The sequence below is a fragment of the Oncorhynchus mykiss genome, chromosome 12 (assembly GCF_057628025.1).
Source record: "Oncorhynchus mykiss isolate SJ-2025 chromosome 12, ASM5762802v1, whole genome shotgun sequence".
Classification (NCBI taxonomy): Eukaryota; Metazoa; Chordata; class Actinopteri; order Salmoniformes; family Salmonidae; genus Oncorhynchus; species Oncorhynchus mykiss.
In genome coordinates, this window is record NC_143033.1 from 55,906,112 (window position 1) to 55,932,500 (window position 26,389).

The following is a 26,389-nucleotide window of genomic DNA, read 5'->3' on the forward strand; positions in this document are numbered from 1 at the left end:
GCAGAAGTCAGTGAAGCAGATATCAGGGCACAAGTCAGAATTGGAGATAGCAACAGTAGGTGGGCCAGGGTGTACATGCACATTTTCAGATATCATCAACAGTAACACAATCAAGGCACGGCAGAGGACGGGGAGAGATCTGCAGTGCTGATTTATGGCATCTGAATGTGCATCAGTTGGCGACAAGATCATATTGTACAGAAATGTTATCAGGTAACATGAATACAAAGCCGGCTAGAGGTGGTTAGAATAGGATGGGAGGCCAAAAGTCAGTGTAACCAGTAGAGAGTCAAATACACTATTATACAAGAGTGTTAAATACACTATTATACAAAAGTGTGTGGACATCCCTTCAAATTAGTGGATTCTGCTATTTCAGCCACACCCGTTGCTGACGCGTGTATAAACTCAAGCTCACAGCCATACAATCTCCATAGACAAACATTGGCAGTAGAATGGCCTTACTGAACAGTTCAGTGACTTTCAACGTGGCACTGTCATAGGATCCCACCTTTCCAACAAGTCAGTTAGTCAAATTTCTGCCCTGCTCGAGCTGCCCCGGTCAATTGCAAGTGCTGTTATTGTGAAGTGGAAACATCTAGAAGTAACAACGGCTCAGCTGTGAAGTGGTAGGCCACACAAGCTCACAGAACGGTACTAGTGAGTGCTGAAGCACGTAAAAATGGTATGTCCTGGGTTGCAACACTCACTACCGAGTTCCAAACTGCCTCTGGAAGCAACGTCAGCACAAGAACTGTTCGTTGGGAGCTTTATGAAATGGGTTTCCATGGCCGAGCAGCCGCACACAAGCCTAAGATTACCATGTGCAATGCCAAGCGTTGTTGCGATTGGTGTAAAGCTCACCGCCATTGGACTCTGGAGCAGTTGAAATAGGTTCTCTGGAGTGACTAAATCACACTTCACTATCTGGCAGTCCTGCGGGTGAATCTGGGCTTGATGCGAGGAGAATGCTACATGCCCAAATGCAACTGTAAAGTTTGGTGGACAGTGAATAATAGTCTGGGGCTGTTTTTCATGCTTCGGGCTAGGCCTCTTAGTTCTAGTGAAGGGAAATATTAACGCTACGGCATACAATGACATTCTAGATGATTCTGTGCTTCCAACATTGTGGCAACTGTTTGGGGAAGGCCCTTTCCTGTTTCAGCATGACAATGCCCCCGTGCACAAAATGAGGGCCATACAGAGATTATTTATCAAGATGAGTGAAGAACTTGACTGGCCTGCACAGAGCCCTGACCTTAACCCCATCGAACACCTTTGGGATGAATTGTTTGACGATGATGTCCACATACTTTTGGTTATGTAGTGTGATTGTATTATTTTGCCTCTGTGTTCTTCTGCCTGAACTTGACCTTGACCTGACGGTGCCAATCATTGAGTTTCCAGATCCAGTCTGACCCCTGTTGTCTGACGTCTCACCCTGTCACAGAGGCAAAATAATACCCATAAATCCTGGTGGCAGGTCACTCTTAACATGACGGAGTCCCTACTGATTACACCATCACGGTGAGGTGACAATGATGCCTGGCCCTCCACTTTTCCCCTCCCCTCTAAACTTGTCAACACAGCCAGACCTCACAGCTCGGTCTCAGCCAGAGATAAAATATACTCAGCAAATCATACTGGTTGTTTTCCCAGGATCATATGCAAACAAATCACTTTTATGTGGCAATGTAGGCCATTTCTGATGAGTGTTTTTAAAATAGATTGAAACAATCATAAGGATACTTGCATTACATTTAGTTGACCCTCTTATCCAGGAGTGAGTGCATACATTTTCGTACTGTTCCCCCGTGGGAATCAAACCCACAACTCTAGTGGTGCAAGCGCTTAGCTCTACCAACTGAGCCACTCGGGACCACATAAGGAAGTTTGCCATGTCAAAGAATTTCTCTATTGTAAAGAGGTGAAGCTGACAGAGGGAAAACAACATGACACACAATGGAATTGCTGAGACTATTAGTCAGTGTCATCAATACCAAAGCATTTCCACCCGATGCAAATATTCACCAAAACCCAGTGTAATGTTTTCCTAATGGAGCGTGGGATGTGGGGAGTCTCTATTGGACTAAAGCAGTGTAATTCTTAAAGCCAGCAGTGCATTATAAGCAGGTGCACAGCTCCTCTCACAGACTGATTTACAGCTCATATCCTTAGTCAATAGCAGTCACACCTGATACATGCCTGTCCTGTGCTCCACTCACACACACACGCGCGTTCAGAGAGTTTGGGTGTCGTTCCTTGGCGGAATAAACAGCACCATCAGACAGAGAGCCCGATGAATGGAGGACAAGAGGGAGCTGTCACTCTCAGTGAGTGGCGCTGTGGCTGAGGAAGTTAACTGGATGTTTGTCTCGTGCATTCCTTCTTCCTTCCTTTGTTCTCTTGTTCTCTCCTCAGATGGGAGTTGATTTGTGTTGAATTGTAGGCCTACAGATTTGATCCAGTGTTACAGTAGAACTGCCATGCTAATGAGGATGATGATGACAACCATGCATAATTATCTTTTTTTTAAATTATTATTATTATGCTATTTTATTAGGGTCCCCATTAGCTTTTGCAGTAGAAGCAGCTACTCTTCCTGGGGTCAACAGAAATGACATACAACAAAAACAAAACAACAACTAAAATGATCATATGACTGGCAATCAGGAGCCCGTTTAACTTGTGTCTTTTGTCTACGTAGTCAGGCCCATCATTATCTCTTTGGTACCGCCCCATCCTGTACTCCGTCGGCCTGGCAACGGATTCGCTGCTGGTCTCCGGCTCTTGTCCACACTGAGTCTTTAAGTGTGGGAGTTGTATACTATAGTAGTCTACTACAGACAAAGTCTGAGCCTTGGCCGTCACGTCCAATCTAGGGCCATCCTCTCAGACACTAATCTCCCGGGCAGAACACACTCACACCGGTGACAGGACAATTAGAAGCACAATTTAGAGCTAATAGCCCTGATTTCAGTGCGAGGCTAGTGGACCTCACTGGTGTGGTTATACTGTAATAGGCCTAATAGCATCAAATGCTTACCGTAAAGCATTTGGTTTAAGGACCACTGTGGGGTTACTGTGGATTATGTTATAGTGGATTAGAACCATAACATGGATATTTATGACTAAATAACAAGGAAATATATTGGATTAAAGTTTGTGGCATATTTCTGCCGGGTTTTATTGGGACACTGCATTTAGGCCGGATGTACACAACACATCATCCTTTTGAGAGATGAACCATTTTATCTACATGCACTGTTCCAGTAATGTCCATTGAGGGAAGGGAAATGAGTGTAAGGTTTCCTCTCCTCTAATAGGGATTTAGACAGTTCCACACAGGGGATGAGAGAACTGTAATGCCCCCTTTAAAAAACACTCTGTGTGTGTGTGTGTGTGTGTGTGTGTGTGTGTGTGTGTGTGTGTGTGTGTGTGTGTGTGTGTGTGTGTGTGTGTGTGTGTGTGTGTGTGTGTGTGTCGCACGCCTCGTCACCAAGCAGCATACATAGATTACACCTGTCATTGTGCAGTCTGGGACACAGGCTCCCATGGGCTGCACTGCCACACTGTTCAAACCCAAACAACCCCCACAAACACAACAGCTCAGGGAAATGGGTAATCTCATGATTCATGGAAGGTGTTATGAATGCCAATGTCAAGTGCAGAATTAGGCCTACCAAATAAATAACCCATCCCACAAGAGATAAAAAACATAGATTTTGTTGTGTGTGTCGTGTAGTGTTCTCTTAAGTGATCAGGCTACTGCAGAATGATGGAGAACCAGCTCAATGTGTGTTTGTTCCTTCCTGTGGTGAATGAATACAGCCTTTGAGTGGCTGGCGACTCTGTGAGTTATTTAGGAGGCCATTGTTTGGTGATCGATCCTTCATGAGGAAGACTTGTTGATTTTCCCACTGATCTTCAGCCCCCTTTTGTCTGCTGTCTGCCCTGCTTCTGGGTATGTCACAGACACTCATGGGGCTGCTGTAGCTGTTCTGTATCACTCCCTGCTATAGCTGTTCTGTATCACTCACTGCTGTAGCTGTTCTGTATCATTCCCTGCTGTGAATAAATTCAGCTGGACAGCTTCAGACTCTGGCTTAACATCGTCCTGGGGCACCCTCTTAATGTGGCCTTCTTCTCCAAAGTGCTGACACTGAAAAGGCATTCTGTAATCAATTGGACCCCAAATCCCACTTGATCTCTTGAGAGTGAGTGGCTTACCAAGAACCCTGGGTGATGTGTGACTATCAAGCCCAGAACAAGCCAATATGTTATCTCCAGTAGGTCTCTGTCTGTCGGTCTGTTTCAACGAAACATCGAGGCAGTCAGTAGGCAGGTCAACCAAGCACCAGTCACCATAGCTCTTCTGGGCTTCACTAAACCACTACTGCCTCATTCTCACACTAGCCTGATAGCTGCACTGTATGTTTTCTACTTCTCATCCCATTTTAGTTACATTTTCAGCCCTCTGTTAATGCGAGCCATTGGGAAAAAGTAATCCTCCCAGACAGAGAGTCTAGTTAGAGAGAGATAAGATAAGACCAGACAGACTTTGTTTAAAATCGCTCTATTTCAGATTTCAAAAGTAGAGCTGGACCTGAGGACATGACCTCCTGAGTGATGACGGTGCATTATGAATAATGGATTTTGGTCCAGCCAGAGGACATGCTGCACACTCTAGGGCTGTTTTAATCCCTTTGGCGTTAGACTATTTTAGTTGTTTAAAAAGAATAGATTTAGCTTCCAAAAATATCACTAATGCATATAGGTCTTGTGGTCAACCATGCTGCATTTACTATTTGACATTCACACATATTGTACACATTGTACATATTTCCATCTCTGACTGACATCTCTGAGAGACGCATACAAAGCTCTCCCACGCCCACCATTTGGAAATATGACCATGACTCTATCCTCTTGATTCCTGCTTACAAGCAAAAACTCAAACAGGAGGTACCAGTGACACACTCAATTCGAAAGTGGTCCATTTAAGCAGATGCTGAACTACAGGACTGTTTTGCTAGCACATCATCCGATGGCATTAAGGAGTTAACTACCACAGTCACTGGCTTCATTAATAAGTGCATCGACAATGTCATCCCTACAGTGACCGTACGTACGTATCCCAACCAGAAACCGTGAATTACAGGAGACATCAACACTGACCTAAAGGCTAGAGCTGCCCCTTTCAAGGAGCGGGACACTAACCCGGACGCTTATAAGAAGTCCCTCGTCAATACAGGACTAAGATCGAATCAAATTACATTGGATCTGATGCACGCCGGATGTGGCAGGGCTTGCAAGCTATCACGGATTACAAAGACGCGTCAGATTTTTAAAACCTTGTCTCTATTGAACATGCCATACAAATAAAGACATTTTAATTAATTATATGACGAGTACTACGTAATCATATTGGATGACAAATAACCTAGTTATGATAAGCTAGAAGTTAGTCTACTAGCGCAAGTCTGCTTGGTTGGTCGCTGCCTATCCCTTCTCCTTGCTCTCATTTCACTCACTCCAAGTACACACACCGCAAGGCCCCTCCTCCGCCTGCTCCAACTCACGCTATATCATCTCTGGTTAATAAGATGGCTTACAAATGGACTTGTAATGGACCTGCTAATTCCCTCAATCGGCTCCGACCACGTCTATAAGGAACTGGACGTCTTCGGGTCCGTTTGGGAACGGGTCTCTATATTGGAAAAATGTATTTATGCATATTTGTCAGGGTGGGAGGTCCAGGTCCAATTTTTTAGACCTCTACTTGAGCCCGACATGATGTCACAGAAACTGGTTTTGGGCCACAAATAGGGTGCTTTTTAATTTAGCATATTTTTATAAAAATCGAATTAACTACAGTAACTGTTGGCATTTCATTTTTCCGCTGTACCGTAACTAAATCCGAACTGTGACCCCAAAACTGCCAGATGTACCGAACTGTGGGTTTGGTGAACCATTACACCCCAACTGATGGCTGCATGTTAATTGCATTGGCAGGTCTAAAAGATGGCCCTGCCTGTGATTTAGGTCCACGCTGACAACCATACCCGCAACCCTTTATCTGAGGGTACTATACATTTTGTTGGCTGTTCCTCGACTCATTAGCACTGATGAAGTGTAACATTGAGATTGACCTTGAGCTACACCTTCTGGTTGCTGGCTCTGATTCCACAATGTATCTTTTAATCCAATTCTCCACCGCAGATGTTGCCCCTTATTTTTTGCACTGTTGTGCACATTGCTGTTGTGTAGTGCTTGCTCTGCTTCTGCTAACAACTGAGCAGATGTACAGTACAGCAGCTGTCCAGCACTTGTGATGACTGATCTAACCACTCCTCTCCTGTGGTCTCTAGCAGGGCCGTACCAGCACAGCGGAGGCAGCCCGAGCAGCAACAGCGGGCGTGGTGCCGCGACTATCCACTGTCTCCGCTGCCGGGAGCTCTGTAAGGGAGAGGTGGTGCGTGTGCAGAATTTCCACTTCCACGTCAAGTGCTTCACCTGCCAAGGTAAGACCCTCAGCTTCCTTTCTGTCTGTCTGCCTGTCTGTCTGCCCATCTGCCTGTCGTTCTCTGTCTGTGTGGCTATTCTCTAGACAGCCCAGCCTCCACAGTACAGCAGCACTCAGCCAGTCCCATTATAAACCATTAGCTGTCAGAGAGAGAGGCAGAGATTATGTGTCTCCATGACACCCCCTGGGCTGCTCAAAGGCTCTGATCAGGAGAAAAACACACATCCTAAATAAAGGAATAGCAAGGGAATCCTGCTAAGAGCTCACCATGGTAGACAAGAAAATAAAGACAAGCTCAACTTCCATCTGGTCATTTTTTCCTAAATGAGCATTTAATATTTTCAGAATGCTGTTTTCTACTCATATTTCACCTAAGACTTGAAAAGCAGCTTGTAGTGCCTTTAACAGTCTGTATTTGTAAGGAGAAGAATAGGCAAGCCATTTCACCTCCCATTGTCAGGAAGGATTTTCAAAATGCCGGCGCTCACGTGGTCTTGTTTATTATGCAAGCTGTTGCTGTGGTAACGGTGTTAGGGGGCAACCTGCCTTAAATGATGGTTCCTCTCTCCGTCAGTATCAACCAATAGGAGCCCTTCCTGCACGCTCTGGAGCACAGCAATCGGGTTTGCCATTACAACATATAGAAATCTCCCTTTTTCTCTCTTCTCTTTCTCGCTCCTTTCCCTCCTCTTTCTTTCATTAACTGTTCAGTCTCTCTCTCTCTCTCTCTCTCTGTCTCTATATTCTTCTCTGTCTCTATTTCTCTCTATCTCTCCCTCTCTGTCTCTATATTCCTCTCTGTCTCTATTTCTCTCTCTCTCTTTCTCTCTCTCTCTCTCTCTCTCTCTCTCTCTCTCTGTCTCTATATTCCTCTCTGTCTCTAGTTCTCTCTCTCTCTCTCTCTCTCTCTCTCTCTCTCTCTCTCTGTCTCTATATTCCTCTCTGTCTCTATTTCTCTATCTCTCTCTCTCTGTATCTATCAGTCCCTGCCTATGTTATTTTCCTTTTCCAGTCCCTGCCTACGGTATTGTCTGTTTCCACCATTAGAACCAGCAGCAGCACTCCCTCCACCCACACTCTCTCATTCACTGTGCCCTACCAAGGCTAGTGAGAGTCTGAGAGCTGCAGACTGAGGGTGCTGATCTGACAGCTCCTGCTCCGCCACCACAGACACTTCAGCTCCTGGCTGACCTGCCCTCCTCAGCCTCTCCTCCTACAGCAGAGAAGAGGCTGGGCCCTGGGATGCGTGCTGGGGGGAATGCTGGTGGAAATCCTGCTGAGGATCTGGCCAGTGTGTGTGTGTGTATGTGGTGGTTGTGGTGGTGGTGGGGGTGTAGTGGTCCGGGGGCTAGTGGTTGGTTGTGGAGGATGTGGATTGTGTTTATTGTTAGGTAGGGATGGTGGTTGGTGGTGGAGGATGTGGATTGTGTGTAGGGTTGGGTAGGGAGGTGGTTGGTTGTGGAGGATGTGGATTGTGTGTAGGATTAGGTAGGGAGGTGGTTGGTTGTGGAGGATGTGGATTGTGTGTAGGATTAGGTAGGGATGGTGGTTGGTTGTGGATGATGTGGATTGTGTGTAGGATTAGGTAGGGATGGTGGTTGGTGGTGGAGGATGTGGATTGTGTGTAGGGTTGGGTAGGGAGGTGGTTGGTTGTGGAGGATGTGGATTGTGTGTAGGATTAGGTAGGGATGGTGGTTGGTGGTGGAGGATGTGGATTGTGTGTAGGATTAGGTAGGGATGGTGGTTGGTTGTGGATGATGTGGATTGTGTGTAGGGTTGGGTAGGGATGGTGGTTGGTGGTGGAGGATGTGGATTGTGTGTAGGATTAGGTAGGGAGGTGGTTGGTTGTGGAGGATGTGGATTGTGTGTAGGGTTAGGTAGGGATGGTGGTTGGTGGTGGAGGATGTGGATTGTGTGTAGGATTAGGTAGGGAGGTGGTTGGTTGTGGAGGATGTGGATTGTGTGTAGGGTTAGGTAGGGATGGTGGTTGGTGGTGGAGGATGTGGATTGTGTGTAGGATTAGGTAGGGAGGTGGTTGGTTGTGGAGGATGTGGATTGTGTGTAGGGTTAGGTAGACCTGGTGGACAGCAGGTGTTTTTCCTAACCTGCCGCAGGTCTCAGGCGTTTAGCTCAGAAACAGAGTCTATCCACCTGGTAGCCCACTGTGAGCTGATAGTGTCTGTCTGCCTTTCAGAGCAGATGTTTCTCACTGTAGTCTCATGGCTTTAGGCAGAGCACACCAAGCATTGTCTGCTACACTGTGCATTTGTTTTCCACTGGCCATCATTAATCCTCATGACAAATCTAATCTCCACCTGTGTACTCCTCCCACACACAGCGGATTTCTAGAAAGTTGTGTTGCAGCAGCGGTACTGAGTTGGTGAAAGTGTGCCTGACCTTTTAACCGAGCCAAACAACAAGCCTACGCCCCTGTGTTGGAGTGGGAGTCAAATGGAATTAGGGAAGGAAAAAAACATTTTGTAAAAGCCTCATTGTTTTTTTTTTTTTTGTCACGCACATTTGAAGTCCTCTGCTCGGGTTGGGATGATGTCCTTTTTCAGTGTGTTGTGTGCTAGCTGGGAGGGAGACAGTGAGACAGGGTGGGATGCAGCGATGCGCGGGGGACATCCATGCCAAGATGTGTGCCTGACCTGCTTCTACACCAATACAGACGGTCTGTAGTGTTCCGACAGCCCAAGCATGAAATTGATTTTCCCTCACCACACAAAAAGCCATTGATGAGTCTTGTGGTCGCCGAACGAGCCATCATCCCACACTGGGAGCCAGTGGCCAGATGAAAACTGAAACGCAAACGTTTCATATTATACCTTATCAGTGTGAGGAAGCGTAAAGAAATACAATGACATGAGCACCTGGAAAGAACTGACCATGTGGAAACAGAATACCTAATATAGAATCCTGGAGTCAGCAGTCTATCCAGTATCCACAGTCAGCAGGTACCTAACCAAATCAGCCTCTTAGTCTGGGCCCTCTCTGGCCCTCTCCCGCTCTCTCTGGCCTGTATGTGCCTTCCCTGGCCCTCTCTGGCCCTCTCCCGCTCTCTCTGGCCTGTATGTGCCTTCCCTGGCCCTCTCTGGCCCTCTCCTGCTCTCTCTGGCCTGTATGTGCCTTCCCTGGCCCTCTCCCGCTCTCTCTGGTCTGTATGTGCCTTCCCTGGTCCTCTCTGGCCCTCTCCCGCTCTCTCTGGCCTGTATGTGCCTTCCCTGGCCCTCTCTGGCCCTCACTGGCCCTCACTGGCACTCTCTTTCTGAATGATGTCAGGTCTGGTGTAGAAGCAGGTAGTTAGCACAGAGGGTCTCATCTCTCCAAGACAATAGTTACCGTTGTCGCAATATTGTGGGCACTAGATTGTCTATGTCATTCTAGTATTCCTAAGAACAGGGTTTCCCAAACTCGGCCCCGCCCCGGGTGCATGTTTTGTTTTTGCCCTATCACTAAACAGCAGATTCAAATAATCAAAGCTTGATGATGAGTTGGTTATTTGAATCAGCTGTGTGGTGCTGGGGCAAACACCAAAATGTGCCCCCAGGGGGGGGGGGGGGGGCAGGACCGAGATTGGGAAACCCACGCCTTAGAACACCACAGAGTTGCATACAAAGATGGAGGAGAACAAGTGAGAATTGCCTCTAAAGTTGCCTAGCAGTTAAGAGTGTCGGGCCAGTAACCTAAAGGTTGCCGGTTTGAATCCCCGGAGCCGACTAGGTGAAGAATCTGTCTTAAGTGTCCTTGAGCAATGCACTTAACCATTATTTCTCCTGTAAGTCACTCTGGATAAGAGCATATATTCAAATGTAAGATAAAGAGAGAGAGAGCAAACTTCCCCTGTAGGTGTATGAGAAGCCATTTGGAGGTCATCTGTTTTAGGAGGCCTAGATTTTTAGAAGAAGGACATGTATTATTTTGTACAGTGTTCAGAGTAGCTGTTGTTGAAGCAGCAGCTACTCTACTTGGGGTTCACACACACACACACACACACACACACACACACACACACAAAATAAAACGTGACTTAATACAGAAGAACACCAATAGTCAAGAACAGCTCAAGGACTGAACTACACAAATGTAAAATAAGAACAGTAGATAGCCTTGAATCACTGATGGATTTGGAGACTGTGACGAGACCCCTGGTGGCATGTCTGGTGGGGTAAGTATGTCTGTCAGAGCTATATGTAAGTTGATTAATACAAACATTTTGGAATTTTCAACACATTAGCATTTCTCACAAAAAAAACAAAAATGTATGCAGTCAATCTCTCTTCTATTTACATTTACCATTTTTACATTTGAGTAATTTAGCAGACACTCTTATCCAGAGCGATATACAGTTGGTGCATTTATCTTTAGTAAGTGAATGCACTGTAAGTCGCTCAGGATAAGTGTTTGCTAAATTACTAAAATGTCATGTAAATGTTGTTCAGGGTCACGCCAAGGTTCTTTGCACTCTGGGAGGGGGACACCATGGAGTTGTCAACTGTGATGGTGAGAGACTGACATGCATACTGTTGACATTAGCCTTCTGTGTACATTGAAGGGCAAGACATGCTGCTCTGTTCTGGGCCAGTTGCAGCTTTTCTAGGTCCTTCTTTGCGGCACGTGACCATATCACTGGGCAATAATCAAGATTAGATTCAACTCGAGCCTGCAGGAATTGTTTGGTCGACTGTGGTGTTAAAAATGCAGAAAATGTCTTTATCACAGACAGACCTCTCCTCATATTTACAGCAATTGAATCAATATGCCTCGACCATGACCATTTACAGTTTTAAGGTGACACAACATGTATTACCACATTCAGCTGAGGTCTAGAATTTAGGTAGCCAAATACAATCCTTTTAGTTGTATATATGTTCAGGACTAGGTTATTACTCGCCACCCATTCCAAAACCGACTACAACTCTTTGTTTAGCGTTGCAGTAATTTCACTAGCTGAAATAGGGTCATTTTAGTGCAGTGTTTTCGCTAGCTACATATGGTCGTTATTGTCCTCAGGCAAAGAAACTTGGAGAAACAAAAATGTGTTAATAGACCAGAAAGAGAGTACCAAACCTCTCAACTAGTTTTCAGTTCCCCTCCCACTCAGACCACTCCCAGACAGTCCTAGCAAAATTATTGCTTGAGAAATTGTTCTTTACTAAGAAGGTTTTTTGTTTCTTTTATTTTACTATTTTAATTGAAACAATCACAGTAAGGTACTTAATTGTCACCCAGAAATGTGTTGATGTTGAGATGAAAACAGCTGCATTGGCCCTTTAAGGTTTAAAGTAATTAATACTTTATAATATTGATTCAGTAGTTTTCCCTCAACAAGGGCTAATGATTCTCCGTTGGCCATCGACATTCTGTTTAGATGAAATCTTCTACCGTATCAAGCCATGAACTCTTAAGTGCACTAATGAATCAACCATCTCTTCCAACTGGGTCTGTAGAGACTTCTCTTTTTGCCTCAGTGTTTCTAGCTTTGAACCTCACCGATCCACAGAGCCTATCTGTGTCAGAGACAATGCAATCTCTTGTTAGTTGTTGGGAGATGTGTTGGGCGATGTGAGTGAGCGTCCTTGGACAAACTCCAGGCAGTAGAAGGAGAGTCCGCTGGGATTGAAGTGGGGAGGAGGCCAAAAAGGACAGGGAGGAGAGGCAAAAAAAAGTCATTTCTACACAAACAGTGTCTGCCAAGCCATATATTCCCATTAGGCTCCACTTGTGAGGACAGTATGAGTGGTGCCTCTAGAATGGAGGCTGTGTGTGTGTGGGGGGGGGGGGGGGGGGGGGGGGGAGCAGGGCTGGACCTGCCCGCTGTCTCTCTCTGTCTCTGTCCTGGGGGTATGGGGCGGCCCAGGAAGTCATCTGTCGGCCCAGGAAGTCATCTGTCGGCCCAGGAAGTCATCTGTCGGCCCATGGCGAGGAGGACAGAAGGGAAAAAAGCAGGAGGGAGGTGCCAGTCATACTGTAGAAATAGACCAGTAGCCTGCAGCTCCCACATTCATCTGATAAAAAAACAAGCACACTCACACACGCACGCACGCACACACACACGGACAGACACTCACCCACACTGGTCCGGTCTTCTTGGCATATACTGTAACTATTGTATCTAGATGAAAGAAGATGAAATGAACATTGTCATGAGGAGGGGATTTTTTTTTGACTCATTGACGTTTATGATGCTATTTATAAGGATGCAACGTATCTCTCTTTTTTTTTTACGGTAATATTGTAGTGCAGTTGTCTCTAAATCACATCAAAGTTTATTGGTCGCGTACACAGATTGCAGACACTATTGCAGGTGCAGTGAAATGCTAATGTTTCTAGCTCCAAAAGTGAAGTAATACCTACAAATACAAAACAATACACACGTAATCCAAGAAATTAAAATAAAGAAATTAAGACATTTCTGAACGAGCAATGTCAGAGTCCGGAATATATATATATATATATATATATATATATATATATATATATATATATATATATATATATATATATATATATATACAGTGCCTTGCGAAAGTATTCGGCCCCCTTGAATTTTGCGACCTTTTGCCACATTTCAGACTTCAAACATAAAGATATAAAACTGTATTTTTTTGTGAAGAATCAACAACAAGTGGGACACAATCATGAAGTGGAACGACATTTATTGGATATTTCAAACTTTTTTAACAAATCAAAAACTGAAAAATTGGGCGTGCAAAATTATTCAGCCCCCTTAACTTATAATACTTTGTAGCGCCACCTTTTGCTGCGATTACAGCTGTAAGTCACTTGGGGTATGTCTCTATCAGTTTTGCACATCGAGAGACTGACATTTTTTCCCATTCCTCCTTGCAAAACAGCTCGAGCTCAGTGAGGTTGGATGGAGAGCATTTGTGAACAGCAGTTTTCAGTTCTTTCCACAGATTCTCGATTGGATTCAGGTCTGGACTTTGACTTGGCCATTCTAACACCTGGATATGTTTATTTTTGAACCATTCCATTGTAGATTTTGCTTTATGTTTTGGATCATTGTCTTGTTGGAAGACAAATCTCCGTCCCAGTCTCAGGTCTTTTGCAGACTTCTGGAGAGAGTTTGCTGCACTGAAAGTAAAGGGGCTGAATAATTTTGCACGCCCAATTTTTCAGTTTTTGATTTGTTAAAAAAGTTTGAAATATCCAATATATATCGTTCCACTTCATGATTGTGTCCCACTTGTTGTTGATTCTTCACAAAAAAATACAGTTTTATATCTTTATGTTTGATGCCTGAAATGTGGCAAAAGGTCGCAAAGTTCAAGGGGGCCGAATACTTTCGCAAGGCACTGTATATATACACAGTGGGGAGAACAAGTATTTGATACACTGCCGATTTTGCAGGTTTTCCTACTTACAAAGCATGTAGAGGTCTGTCATTTTTATCATAGGTACACTTCAACTGTGAGAGACGGAATCTAAAACAAAAATCCAGAAAATATATATATACACACGTGTATAGACATTATGGTCAGTATATGAATAGAAAAGTTGGGTACAGCAGTAGTTAGCAAACTAAATTCCACAATACCTCTTTCGCCATCTGGCTTGGATTCTCTGTCGACACGGTGCCCCGCCGCACCACCATGACTGGTCTGCCGACGAATACTCCATCCGCTGTGCCTTCATCCGGCCTCCGTCGGAGCTAACGCTCCTACTAGCCCAGAGCTACTAACTTTAAACGCTGTGTCGTTAGCGTAGTGGCGGTTCCCCTGTTCCATCTACTGCTGCCCCCTGGACACTATGATCACTTGGCTACATAGCTGATGCCTGCTGGACTGTCCATTAATCACGGTGCTCCATTCTGTTAATTTATTTTTTATCTGTCGGCCCCAGCCGCGAACTCAGGCTCTGTGTGTAGTTAATCCGACCCTCTCTGCCTAGTCATCGCCATTTTACCTGCTGTTGTTGTGTTAGCTGATTAGCTGTTGTTGTCTCACCTGTTGTTTTAGCTAGCTCTCCCAATCAACACCTGTGATTACTTTATGCATCGCTGTATGTCTCTCTCAAATGTCAATATGCCTTGTATACTGTTGTTCAGGTTAGTTATCATTGTTTTAGTTTACAATGGACCCCCTAGTTCCACTCTTCATACCTCTGATACCTCCTTTGTCCCACCTCCCACACATGCGGTGACCTCACCCATTACAACCAGCATGTCCAGAGATACAACCTCTCTTATCATCACCCAGTGCCTGGGCTTATCTCCGCTGTACCCGCACCCCACCATACCCCTGTCTGCGCATTATGCCCTGAATATATTCTACCACGCCCAGAAATCTGCTCCTTTTATTCTTTGTCCCCAACGCTCTAGGCGACCAGTTTGATAGCCTTTAGCCGCACCCTCATCCTACTCCTCCTCTGTCCCGCAGGTGATGTGGAGGTAAACCCAGGCCCTGCATGTCCCCAGGCACCCTCATTTGTTGACTTCTGTGATCGAAAAAGCCTTGGTTTCATGCATGGATTCATGAAGCCTCCTCCCTAAGTTTGTTTTACTCACTGCTTTAGCACACTCTGCCAACCCTGATGTCCTTGCTGTGTCTGAATCCTGGCTTAGGAAGGCCACCAAAAATTCTGAGATTTCCATTCCCAACTATAACATTTTCCGTCAAGATAGAACTGCCAAAGGGGGAGGAGTTGCAGTCTACTGCAGAGATAGCCAAACAGTTCGAACTTCTAATTTTAAAAATGAATCTCTCCAGAAATAAGTCTCTCACTGTTTCCGCCTGCTACCGACCCCCCTCAGCTCCCAGCTGTGCCCTGGACACAATTTGTGAATTGATCGCCCCCAATCTAGCTTCAGAGTTTGTTCTGCTAGGTGACCTAAACTGGGATATGCTTAACACCCCGGCAGTCCTACAATCTAAGCTAGATGCCCTCAATCTCACACAAATGATCAAGGAACCCACCAGGTACAACCCTAAATCTGTAAACAAGGGTACCCTCATAGACGTTATCCTGACCAACTGGCCCTCCAAATACGCCTCAACTGTCTTCAATCAGGATCTCAGCGATCACTGCCTCATTGCCTGTATCCGCTACGGGTCCGCAGTCAAACGACCACCCCTAATCACTGTCAAATGCTCCCTAAAACACTTCTGCGAGCAGGCCTTTCTAATCGACCTGGCCCTGGTATCCTGGAAGGATATTGACCTCATCCCATCAGTTGAGGATGCCTGGTCATTCTTTAAAAGTAACTTCCTCACCATCTTAGATAAACATGCTCCGTTCAAAAAATGCAGAACTAAGAACAGATATAGCCCCTGATTCACTCCAGACCTGACTGCCCTCGACCAGCACAAAAACATTCTGTGGCGGACTGCAATAGCATCGAATAGTCCCCGCGATATGCAACTGTTCAGGGAAGTCAGGAACCAATACACGCAGTCAGTCAGGAAAGCAAAGGCCGGCTTTTTCAAGCAGAAATTTGCATCCTGTAGCTCTAACTCCAAAAAGTTCTGGGACACTGTAAAGCCCATGTAGAACAAGAGCACCTCCTCCCAGCTGCCCACTGCACTGAGGCTAGGTAACACGGCCACCACCGATAAATCCATGATAATCGAAAACTTCAACAAGCATTCCTCAACGGCTGGCCCTGCCTTTCTCCTGGCTACTCCAACCTCGGCCAACAGCTCCACCCCCCCGCAGCTACTCTCCCAAGCCTCCCCAGCTTCTCCTTTACCCAAATCCAGATAGCAGATGTTCTGAAAGAGCTGGAAAACCTGGACCCGTACAAATCAGCTGGGCTCGACAATCTGGACCCTCTATTTCTGAAACTATCCGCCTCCATTGTCGCAACCCCTATTACCAGCCTGTTCAACCTCTCTTTCATACCGTCTGAGATCCCCAAGGACTGGAAAGCTGCTGCGGTCATCCCCCTCTTCAAAGGGGGAGACACCCTGGACCCAAACTGTGACAGACCTATATCCATCGTGCCCTGCCTATCTAAAATCTTCGATAGCCAAGTCAACAAACAGATCACTGACCATCTCGAATCCCACCTTACCTTCTCCGCTGTGCAATCTGGTTTCCGAGCCGGTCACGGGTGCACCTCAGCCACGCTCAAGGTACTAAACAATGTCATAACCGCCATCGATAAAAGACAGTACTGTGCAGCCGTCTTCATCGACCTGGCCAAGGCTTTCGACTCTGTCAATCACCACATTCTTATCGGCAGACTCTGTAGCCTCTGTTTTTCTAATGACTGCCTTGCCTGGTTCTCCAACTACTTTGCAGACAGAGTTCAGTGTGTCAAATCGGAGGGCATGTTGTCCGGTCCTCTGGCAGTCTCTATGGGGGTGCCACAGGGTTAAATTCTCGGGCCGACTCTTTACTCTGTATATATCAATGATGTTGCTCTTGCTGCGGGCGATTCCCTGATCCACCTCTACGCAGACGACACCATTCTGTATACTTCTGGCCCTTCCTTGGACACTGTGCTATCTAACCTCCAAACGAGCTTCAATGCCATACAACACTCCTTCCGTGGCCTCCAACTGCTCTTAAACTGTAGTAAAACCAAATGCATGCTTTTCAACCGTTCGCTGGCTGCACCCGCACGCCCGAATAGCATCACCACCCTGGATGAATCCGACCTAGAATATGTGGACATCAAGTACCTAGGTGTCTGGCTAGACTGTAAACTCTCCTTCCAGACTCATATCAAACATCTCCAATCCAAAATCAAATCTAGAATCGGCTTTCTATTTCGCAACAAAGCCTCCTTCACTCACTCCGCCAAACTTACCCTAGTAAAACTGACTATCCTACCGATCCTCGACTTCGGCGATGTCATCTACAAAATGGCTTCCAATACTCTACTCAGCAAACTGGATGCAGTTTATCACAGTGACATCCACTTTGTTATTAAAGCACCTTATACCACCCACCACTGCGACCTGTATGCTCTAGTCGGCTGGCCATTGCTACATATTCGTCGCCAGACCCACTGGCTCCAGGTCATCTACAAGTCCATGCTAGGTAAAGCTCCGCCTTATCTCAGTTCACTGGTCACGATGGCAACACCCACCCGTAGCACTTGCTCCAGCAGGTGTATCTCACTGATCATCCCTAAAGCCAACACCTCATTTGGCCGCCTTTCCTTCCAGTTCTCTGCTGCCTGTGACTGGAACGAATTGCAAAAATTGTTGAAGTTGGAGACTTATCTCCCTCACCAACTTTAAACATCTGCTATCTGAGCAGCTAACCGATCGCTGCAGCTGTACATAGTCTATCGGTAAATAGCCCACCCAATTTACCTACCTCATCCCCATACTGTTTTTATTTATTTACTTTTCTGCTCTTTTGCATACCAGTATCTCTACCTGCACATGGCCATCTGATCATTTATCACTCCAGTGTTAATCTGCTAAATTGTAATTATTCTCCTACCTCCTTATGACTTTTGCACACAATGTATATAGACTCCTTTTTTTCTTTTTTTTTCTTCTGTGTTATTGACTTGTTTATTGTTTACTCCATGTGTAACTCCATGTCTGTTCACACTGCTATGCTTTATCTTGGCCAGGTCGCAGTTGTAAATGAGAACTTGTTCTCAACTAGCCTACCTGGTTAAATTAAGGTGAAATAAAAAATAAAAAAAATAAAAATATAGGATGAGCCATTACTAGAATACAGTATATACTGTGCATATAAAGTGGGTAAAAGGCTGAATTCAAACTTTATGAATTTTTTTTTTTTCTCACCGATCTACATACAGTACCATACCCCATATTGTCAAAGTGAAAACATGTTTTTAGTAATTTTTTCAAATGTATTGAAAATGAAATACAGAAATATCTAATTTACATAAGTATTCACACCAATACATATTAGAGTCACCATTAGCAACGATTACAGCTGTGAGTTTTTCTAGGTACTGTAAGTCTCTAAGAGCTTTGCACTCCTGAATTGTCCAATATTTGCCCATTATTCTTTTCAAAATTCTTCAAGCTCTGTCAAAGTGGTTGTTGATCATCGCTAGACAACCATTTTCAAGTCTTGCCATAGATTATCAAGCAGATTTAAGTCAGAACTGTAACTCAGCCACTCAGGAACATTTACTGTCTTCTTGGTAAGCAACTCCAGTGTAGATTTGGCCTTGTGTTTTAGGTTATTGTCCTGCTGAAAGTTGAATTAATATCCCAATGTCTAATGGAAAGCAGACTGAATCAGGTTTTCCTCTAGGATTTTGACTATGCTTAGCTCCATTCCATTTCTTTAATATCCTGAAAAACTCCCCAGTCCTTAACAATTACAAGCATACCCATAACATGATGCAGCCACCACTATGCTTAAAAATATGGAAAGTGGTACTTAGTCATGTGTTGAATTGGATTTTCTACAAACATAACACATAAACATAACACATAAAGTGAATTGCTTTGCCACATTTTATGCAGTATTACTTTAGTGCCTTCCTGCATGCGTGGCCATGCAGTCATGGTGAACAGGGAGTACAGGAGGGGGTTGAGCAGGCACCCCTGTGGGGCCACCATGTTGAGGATCAGCATGGAGGACGTGTTGTTGCCTACCTTTACCACTTGGGGTCGGCCCGTCGGGGAGTCCAGGACCCAGTTGCACATGGAGGGGTTCAGACCCAGGGCCCTGAGCTTAGTGATGAGCTTGGAAGGCACTATGGTATTGAAGGCTGAGCTGTAGTCGATGAACAGTATTCTTACATAGGCACATGTGCAGTGCATTTGGAAAGTATTCAGACCTCTTCCCTTATTCCACATGTTGTTATGTTACAACCTTATTCTAACACAAATGTATAAAAACAAAACAACAGAAATACCTTATTTACACAAGTATTCAGTATTCCTTTGCTATGAGACTCGAAATTGAGCTCAGGTCCATCCTGTTTCCATTGATCATTCTTGTGATGATTCTACAACTTGATTGGAGTCCACCTGTGGTAAATTCAATTGATTGGACATGATTTGCAAAGGCACACACCTGTCTATATAAGGCCACACAGTTGACAGTGCATGTCATAGCAAAAACCAAGGCATGAGGTCAAAGGAATTGTCCGTATAGTTCCGAGACAGGATTGTGTCAAGGCATAGATCTGGGGAAGGGTACCAAAAAATGTCTGTAGCATTAAAGGTCCCCAAGAACACAGTGGCCTCCATCATTCTTAAATGGAACAAGTTTGGAACCACTAAGACTCTTCCTAGAGCTGCCCACCCGGCTAAACTGAGCAATCGGGGGAGAAGGGCCTTGGTCGGGGAGGTGACCAGGAACCCGATGGTCACTCTGACAGATCTCCAGAGTTCAATCAGGCCTTTATAGTAGAGTGGCCAGCCTGTGTGTAGTTTGCCAAAAGGCACCTAAAGGACCCTCAGACCTTGAGAAACAACATTTTCTGCTCTGATGAAACCAAGATTGAACTCTTTGGCCTGAATGCCAGGCTGGAGGAAATCTGGCACAGAAATCGGTGGTGGCAGCATCATGCTGTGGGGATGTTTTTCAGCAGCAGGGACTGGGAGACTGGTCACCATCAAGGGAAAGATGAACGGAGCAATGTACAGAGAGATCCTTGATGAAAACCTGCTACAGAGTGCTCAGGACCTCAGACTGGGGCGAAGGTTCACCTTCCAAAAGGACAACAACCCTAAGCACACAGCCAAGATAACACAGGAGTGGCTTCGGGATAAGTCTCTGAATGTCCTTTGTGGCCCGGCCAAAGCCCGGACTTGAACCTTATCGAACATCTCTGGAGAGACTTGAAATTGCTGTGCAGCAATGCTCCCCATCCAACCTGACAGAGCGTGAGAGGATCGACAGAGAAGATTTGGAGAAACTCCCGAAATACACGTGTGCCACACTTAAAGCGTCATACCCAAGAAGACAAAGTATTTATTCAACATACAAAATATGAATCTCTCAAAACTACACTTTTGTTCATTTGAAGACATTGTTTGGAACAATGTACTCAACAAGTACAGTAGATCACATTTCAAGAGTGGGCTCTCTGCTAATTCTGAAGGTATGATACGTTTTATGATCACCACAATACAGTGAATGGGAAAGGGGATTCAAAAGGAACTCCCTCTGCTGGTGACTTGCTGAATGTGCAATCCTGACGGAGGGCTGTGACTGGTTAATGGCATATAATGTCAATTTCTATGTATAAAATGGGTCATATCCTTAAAAGTACCAGAGTCCACTCTGGAAATGTGATGTGTTTGAAGAGTATATTGTTACAACCAATATGTCTAAAAATAAGCTAAATCAAAAAGGATAGTTTTGAGATATAAATATTAATATTTGTAATGTCTAAGGAATTAATGTGAATATGTGAATTTCAGAATTTAGACATACTCAATATTTGAGAGAACACTATAAGGAGTATAATGCCACCAAAATGTTGTCTGTATCATGTACAGTTCACAGAGGCGCCTATACTGTAGGCCTAAAATAGCTAATTTCAGCATGATTTTCAAAAAATATTGTTTATGATACAAATGTAGAAAACACGTTAAATATCCTTCCTCCCAATGAAGTTCCTATGTGAGAATTGCCAGAACAATCGGAGATACCACAAATATTTTCCACTCCATGCTGTCTTGGATTCGCCCTCCTCCATAAACTGGGCTAATATAATCTTGTATCTCTGACAACTTTCTACAGAAAGCCATGGAGAGAGATTTGTATGTGTTTGTTTTTTTGTCTGACTGACTGACTGACTGACTGTCTGTCTGCGTCTCCAGATATACTGTAACTGCCTGCATGAGATGAGCTGAACAACATGTTGTAGGATGCCAGCAGGAGGGCTCCTCTCCTTCCCCCCCTCTCTCTCCCATCTCTCTATTCACTTTGCCAACAGTAAACATGGAAGATGGGAGTTGTGTAAAGTCGTTATCATCTTTGTCTCTGTCTTTGCCAGGCTGGCAGCACTGCTGCCGCTGCGAACGCTTTGTAGCCTCCATCCCACTGGCTCTCCCCTCCAACAATGACTACAGGGTAGCAGATATGAACGTGCTTTTCATTGCGGTGATGCCGACTAACGCTTCTCTCTTTCTCTCGTCCGTCTCCATTCTCTTTCTCTCTCATCTATCTCGACATGTATTTTTCTCTTGTTTTTTTTTCAGTCTCTCCGCCTTTCTCTCCCACACTAGGGAGCAGTCACTGTATAGCAGAGGTCTTCTCATGTACAGAATCAAGCATTAGCTACACTACCAGTCCAAAGTTTTAGAACACCTACTCATTCAAGAGTTCTTCTTTGTTTTTACTACTTTCTACATTGTAGAATAATAGTGAAGACATCAAAACTATAAAATAACACTTATGGAATCATGTAGTAACCAAAAAAGGTGTTAAACAAATCAAAATATATTTTATATTTGAGATTCTTCAAAGTAGCCACCCTTTGCCTTGATGACAGCTTTGAACACTCTTGGAATTCTCTCAACCAGCTTCACCTGGAATGCTTTTCCCACAGTCCTGAAGGAGTTCCTTTATATGCTGAGAACTTGTTGGCTGCATTTCCTTCACTCTGCAGTCTGACTCATCTCAAACCATCACAATTTGGTTTAGGTCTCTCCTTCTTGGTAAAATAGCTCTTACACAGCCTGGAGGTGTGTTGGGTTATTTTCCTGTTGAAAAACAATTGATAGTCCCACTAAGCTCAAACCACATGGGATGGTGTATCGCTGCAGAATGCTGTGGTAGCCATGCTGGTTAAGTGTGCCTTGAATTCTAAATAAATCACAGACAGTGTCACCAGCAAAGCACCCCCACACCATAACACCTCCTCCTCCATGCTTCACTGTGGGAAATACACATGCGGAGATCTTCCGTTAACCCACACCGTGTTTCACAAAGACACAGCGGTTGGATCCAAAAATCTCCAATTTGGACTCATCAGACCCAAGGACAAATTTATACCGGTCTCATGTCCATTGCTCGTGTTTCTTGGGCCAAGCAAGTCTCTTCTTCTTATTGGTGTCCTTTAGTAGTGGTTTCTTTGCAGCAATTCAACCGTGAATGCTGGATTCACACAGTCCTCTGAACAGTTGATGTTGAGATGTGTCTGTTACTTGATCTCTGTGAAGCATTTATTTGGGCTGCAATTTCTGAGGCTATTAGCTCTAATGAACTTATCCTCTGCAACAGAGGTAATTCTGCATCTTCCTTTCCTGTGGTGGTCCTGATGAGAGCCAGTTTCATCATAGCGCTTGATGGTTTTTGCGACTGCACTTGAAGAAACTTTTGAAGTTCTTGAAATGTTCTGTATTGACTGACCGTCATGTCTTAAAGTCATGATGGACTGTCATTTCTCTTTGCTTATTTGAGCTGTTCTTGCCATATTATGGACTTGGTCTTTTAAGAAAAATAGGGCTATCTTCTGTATACCCATCCTACCTTGTCACAACACAACTGTTTGGCTCAAACGCATTAAGAAGGAAATAAATTCCCAAAATTAACTTTTAACAAGGCACACCTGTTAATTGAATAGCATTCCAGGTGACTACCTCATGAAACTGGTTGAGAGAATGCCAAGAGTGTGCAAAGCTGTCATCAAGGTAAAGGGTGGCTATTTGAAGAATCTCAAATATAAAATATATTTTGTTTTGTTTAACACTGTTTTGGTTACTACGCGATTTCATATGTGATATTTAATCGTTTTGATGTCTTTGCTATTATTCTACAATGTAGAAAATGGTAAAAAAATTAAGAAAAACTGTTGAATGAGTAGGTGTTCTAAAACTTTTGACCGGTAGTGTACAGTATGTTGAACCAACCCGATGTTGAAGCATACGGGGAATACAAGCCTGATGAGTCTAATGATTTTAAATGAAGAGCCTACTGTGATGTTGAAATTAGTTGAAATTAAAGCATACTTGTTACTTAGGGATCCAGTTGTACACTCCGCCTCAGAAGAGGAGATGGGAGGCTCTGGGTTACAGTGTCCACTTCCCTGGGAGTAACAATATCCCCCCTACTAATGACGGCCCTGGCTTATGACCTATACTGCCCTTCACCCTGCCTCCTCTCACATCTCCTCTCATCTATTTCCCTCTTTCCCATTCTGCTGTCTGTATGACTGGACTGGCTCCTGTGGAGTAGGACACAGTTGCACATACTCTGTAGAAACCTTTCCTTTAAATCATTGCGGCATGTTTCTGTTGTCCTGTTTCTCTCCCCCGTTGCCTGTCTGGATCAGCAGATTGGGCTGGATCTGGAGCTGCCGGGAGGATGTGGACTGTTTGTTAATGTGCTTGTTCTCTGTTCACGCTAAGAAAAAGCGGGATTTTTTTCTTCTTCTTTGAATTGAAATCGAGGGAACCTAACCTCATTTAGGACCCCTCAATATCACCACTAAGTTGCATTCCTAGATTAATCAATATTTGGGTGATATAATGACATAGTTAGACCTATATGAATAAAAGTGAATGATTGGAAGAGAGATTGAGTGTGCCAGTGCTTGTTTACAGTGGCAGGCTCCGCTAGCCATGAAGGTTCATGGGAGGATTATGAAGGTCACACAGGTAATCACGGTGCTGAGTCTCTTACTACGCTGTCATGGATCAGCTCCAAGGTCGTGTCTTGGCCAATCGAAATCACCAGAACGCTTAATGTGATTACGAACAGACTGAATGTAGACCTGAATATCTGTACGTTTAGAATCAAGTATAAACCCTTAACATGGTTCTAAAATGGTAATGTGGACAGGGCTTTGCTGTCTGTCTGCCTTCATACTAGACTGTTGGCTGGAATGTTAGAGGTGAGGGCTGAGGGGGGAATGTAAGACAGACAGGGAACTATTTAACATGGAGTGTAATGCACTGACAGGTCAGAGGTCAGAGACCTCTTGACTCTCTGCCCCCACCCTCAGCCCTCTGCAGGTCCCCCAGGGTGTGACCTCTGTCCTGCTGGGTCAGTCCTGGTCAGTCCCAGCCCAGTGGGTGATGGGGGGGGGGGGGGGGGTGTACCTCTGACACTCTCTCAAACAGCTGCCCATGATACGCCACAGCTCCACTGTCTCTGGCTGCGTTTGGACTCCGACGGTCGCTTTTGATCAGCGTGTAACGTGTGCGGCGTTCAGAGTTGGTGATTGGTGGAGACTATTCCTGGTTGCAAGGATAGTCGTCTGAGAGTGAGAGAGAGAGAATAATAGAGAGAGAGAGAGAGGGTTTGGTGGTGGTAGAGGGGGTTCTGTTGCCATGGCAACCCCCTGGCTGCTCCATGTTTCTTATCGCCAAGCCAGAGAGAGAGAGAGAGAGAGAGGTTTTTCTGACAGCATGTCTGGTGCTCTGTGTATGTGTGTGTGTGTGTGTGTGTGAACGCCAGGCCTGGGATGTGGCTGCAGCTGGGACCTGGGACCAAGAGTCTGCATTGCACCGTAGGAGCCCTGGCTGGCCTGGCAATCTGCTCCCAGATTGGTAATAGATGGCCAGGATAATCCCTTTGCTTACTGCTCAGCAGGCCCAGAGCCAGAGCTACGGATTAAGACATACTACTGCTGTCTGTCCATGTCCACTTTCCCTAATCTGCCTGCTAGAAGAATGTTCTGAAAAATGGACACAAGATGAAATATGTGGGAAACAAAAAGCTCTGCTTTGAGAGGAAAACGTAAACATTGACCACAGGAGAGAGGACCGCAGAGAATGTACGTAATATGATGATAATCTGAAACTATATAGCCCAATATGATACTAAATGGCAGGTTGAGAGGATTGTGGCGCCACCATGGTGAAGTTGTGTGTGTGTGTGGTCTATGTAACACGTAGCCTGTCCAAGCATGCCAAATTGACACACAGACAGGTAGGATTAGTGACTGCTCGTCCTCTCTGTTTGGGAGTGCAAAGGCATCCTATGACTGGGCTGTGGGAAGTGCACTGTGGGAATCTGATGTCATACATCTGTTTGCATGCTAGGCAATATCCTTGGATGTTCTTGGAGGTAGTAGGGTGCCTTTTGGAACTCACCCTTTGTGTCTCTGTGGGAAGCTGTTGAGAGGTGGGTCTGTGGAGATGCTAAATTCATCTGTGGTTGGGTCGACACTAGAGGTCGACCGATTGTGATTTTTCAACGCCGATACCGATTATTGGAGGACCAAAAAAAAGCCGATACCGATTAATCTGACGATTTTTATATATACATATTTGTGATAATGACAATTACAACAATATTGAATGAAGACTAACTCAGGTTCTAAACCTTTACTAAACCCAGACAAACTCAGGTTCTTAACCTGTTCTAAACCCAGACTAACTCAGGTTCTAAACCTGTTCTAAACCCAGACTAACTCAGGTTCTAATCCTGTACATGTAGGTAGGGGTAAAGTGACATATGTATGCATATGCAAAAAGTGACAAAGTATGCATATGCAATTCCCTGATGTAGCGATGGAGAACTCTGAACTCCAAGGAGGGGTCATCTCAAGGGAATCTTTTTCTGACCACCTCACCTCATGGTGTCTTCTTAGAATGGGATTGACTCACTGGGTTCCTGGAAATTAAATCCATTAGATTGACTCTGTATGCTAACTAGAATTGATGACTCTAGTCTAAACTGCTGCTCCACTAGGGAGTGAGTAATATGATTGCCTCCGTTTGAATTAAATGAAGAATCCAGGGGCTGAACAAGGCTGACATCATTCACAGCCTCATCTTACAGTCAGGCATCTTACTAACAAATGGGAGGAAGCTTATCAGTGTTATAAAGGCAACTCTTACACTCTAAGCTCTCTGGCAGTCCCTTCACCATCTCCCTTCCTGTGCCAAGGTGACACAGAGACTTGGGTTGTGTTCGCCTGGTGATATCTGCAATTCAGATCCTGCGGTATATGCATTTCAAGGTGCTTGTTCATCTGCTACCCTAGAC

General features: G+C 44.8%; 1 protein-coding gene across 16 annotated transcripts in view; it reads left to right on the top strand.

The window, feature by feature from the left end:
• Positions 1–26,389, top strand: part of LOC110537795 (actin-binding LIM protein 3) — a 128,677-nt gene that overhangs the window by 32,774 nt on the left and 69,514 nt on the right. For 10 of the 16 annotated variants that reach the window (XM_090192806.1, XM_090192807.1, XM_036937825.2 and 7 more), the window contains exon 2: positions 6,372–6,524. In XM_090192806.1, coding sequence (XP_090048932.1) covers positions 6,372–6,524 — 153 coding nt within the window. The remainder of the gene's footprint in view (positions 1–6,371; positions 6,525–26,389) is intronic. The other 6 variants (XM_090192802.1, XM_090192804.1, XM_090192810.1 and 3 more) reach the window with 1 other exon arrangement.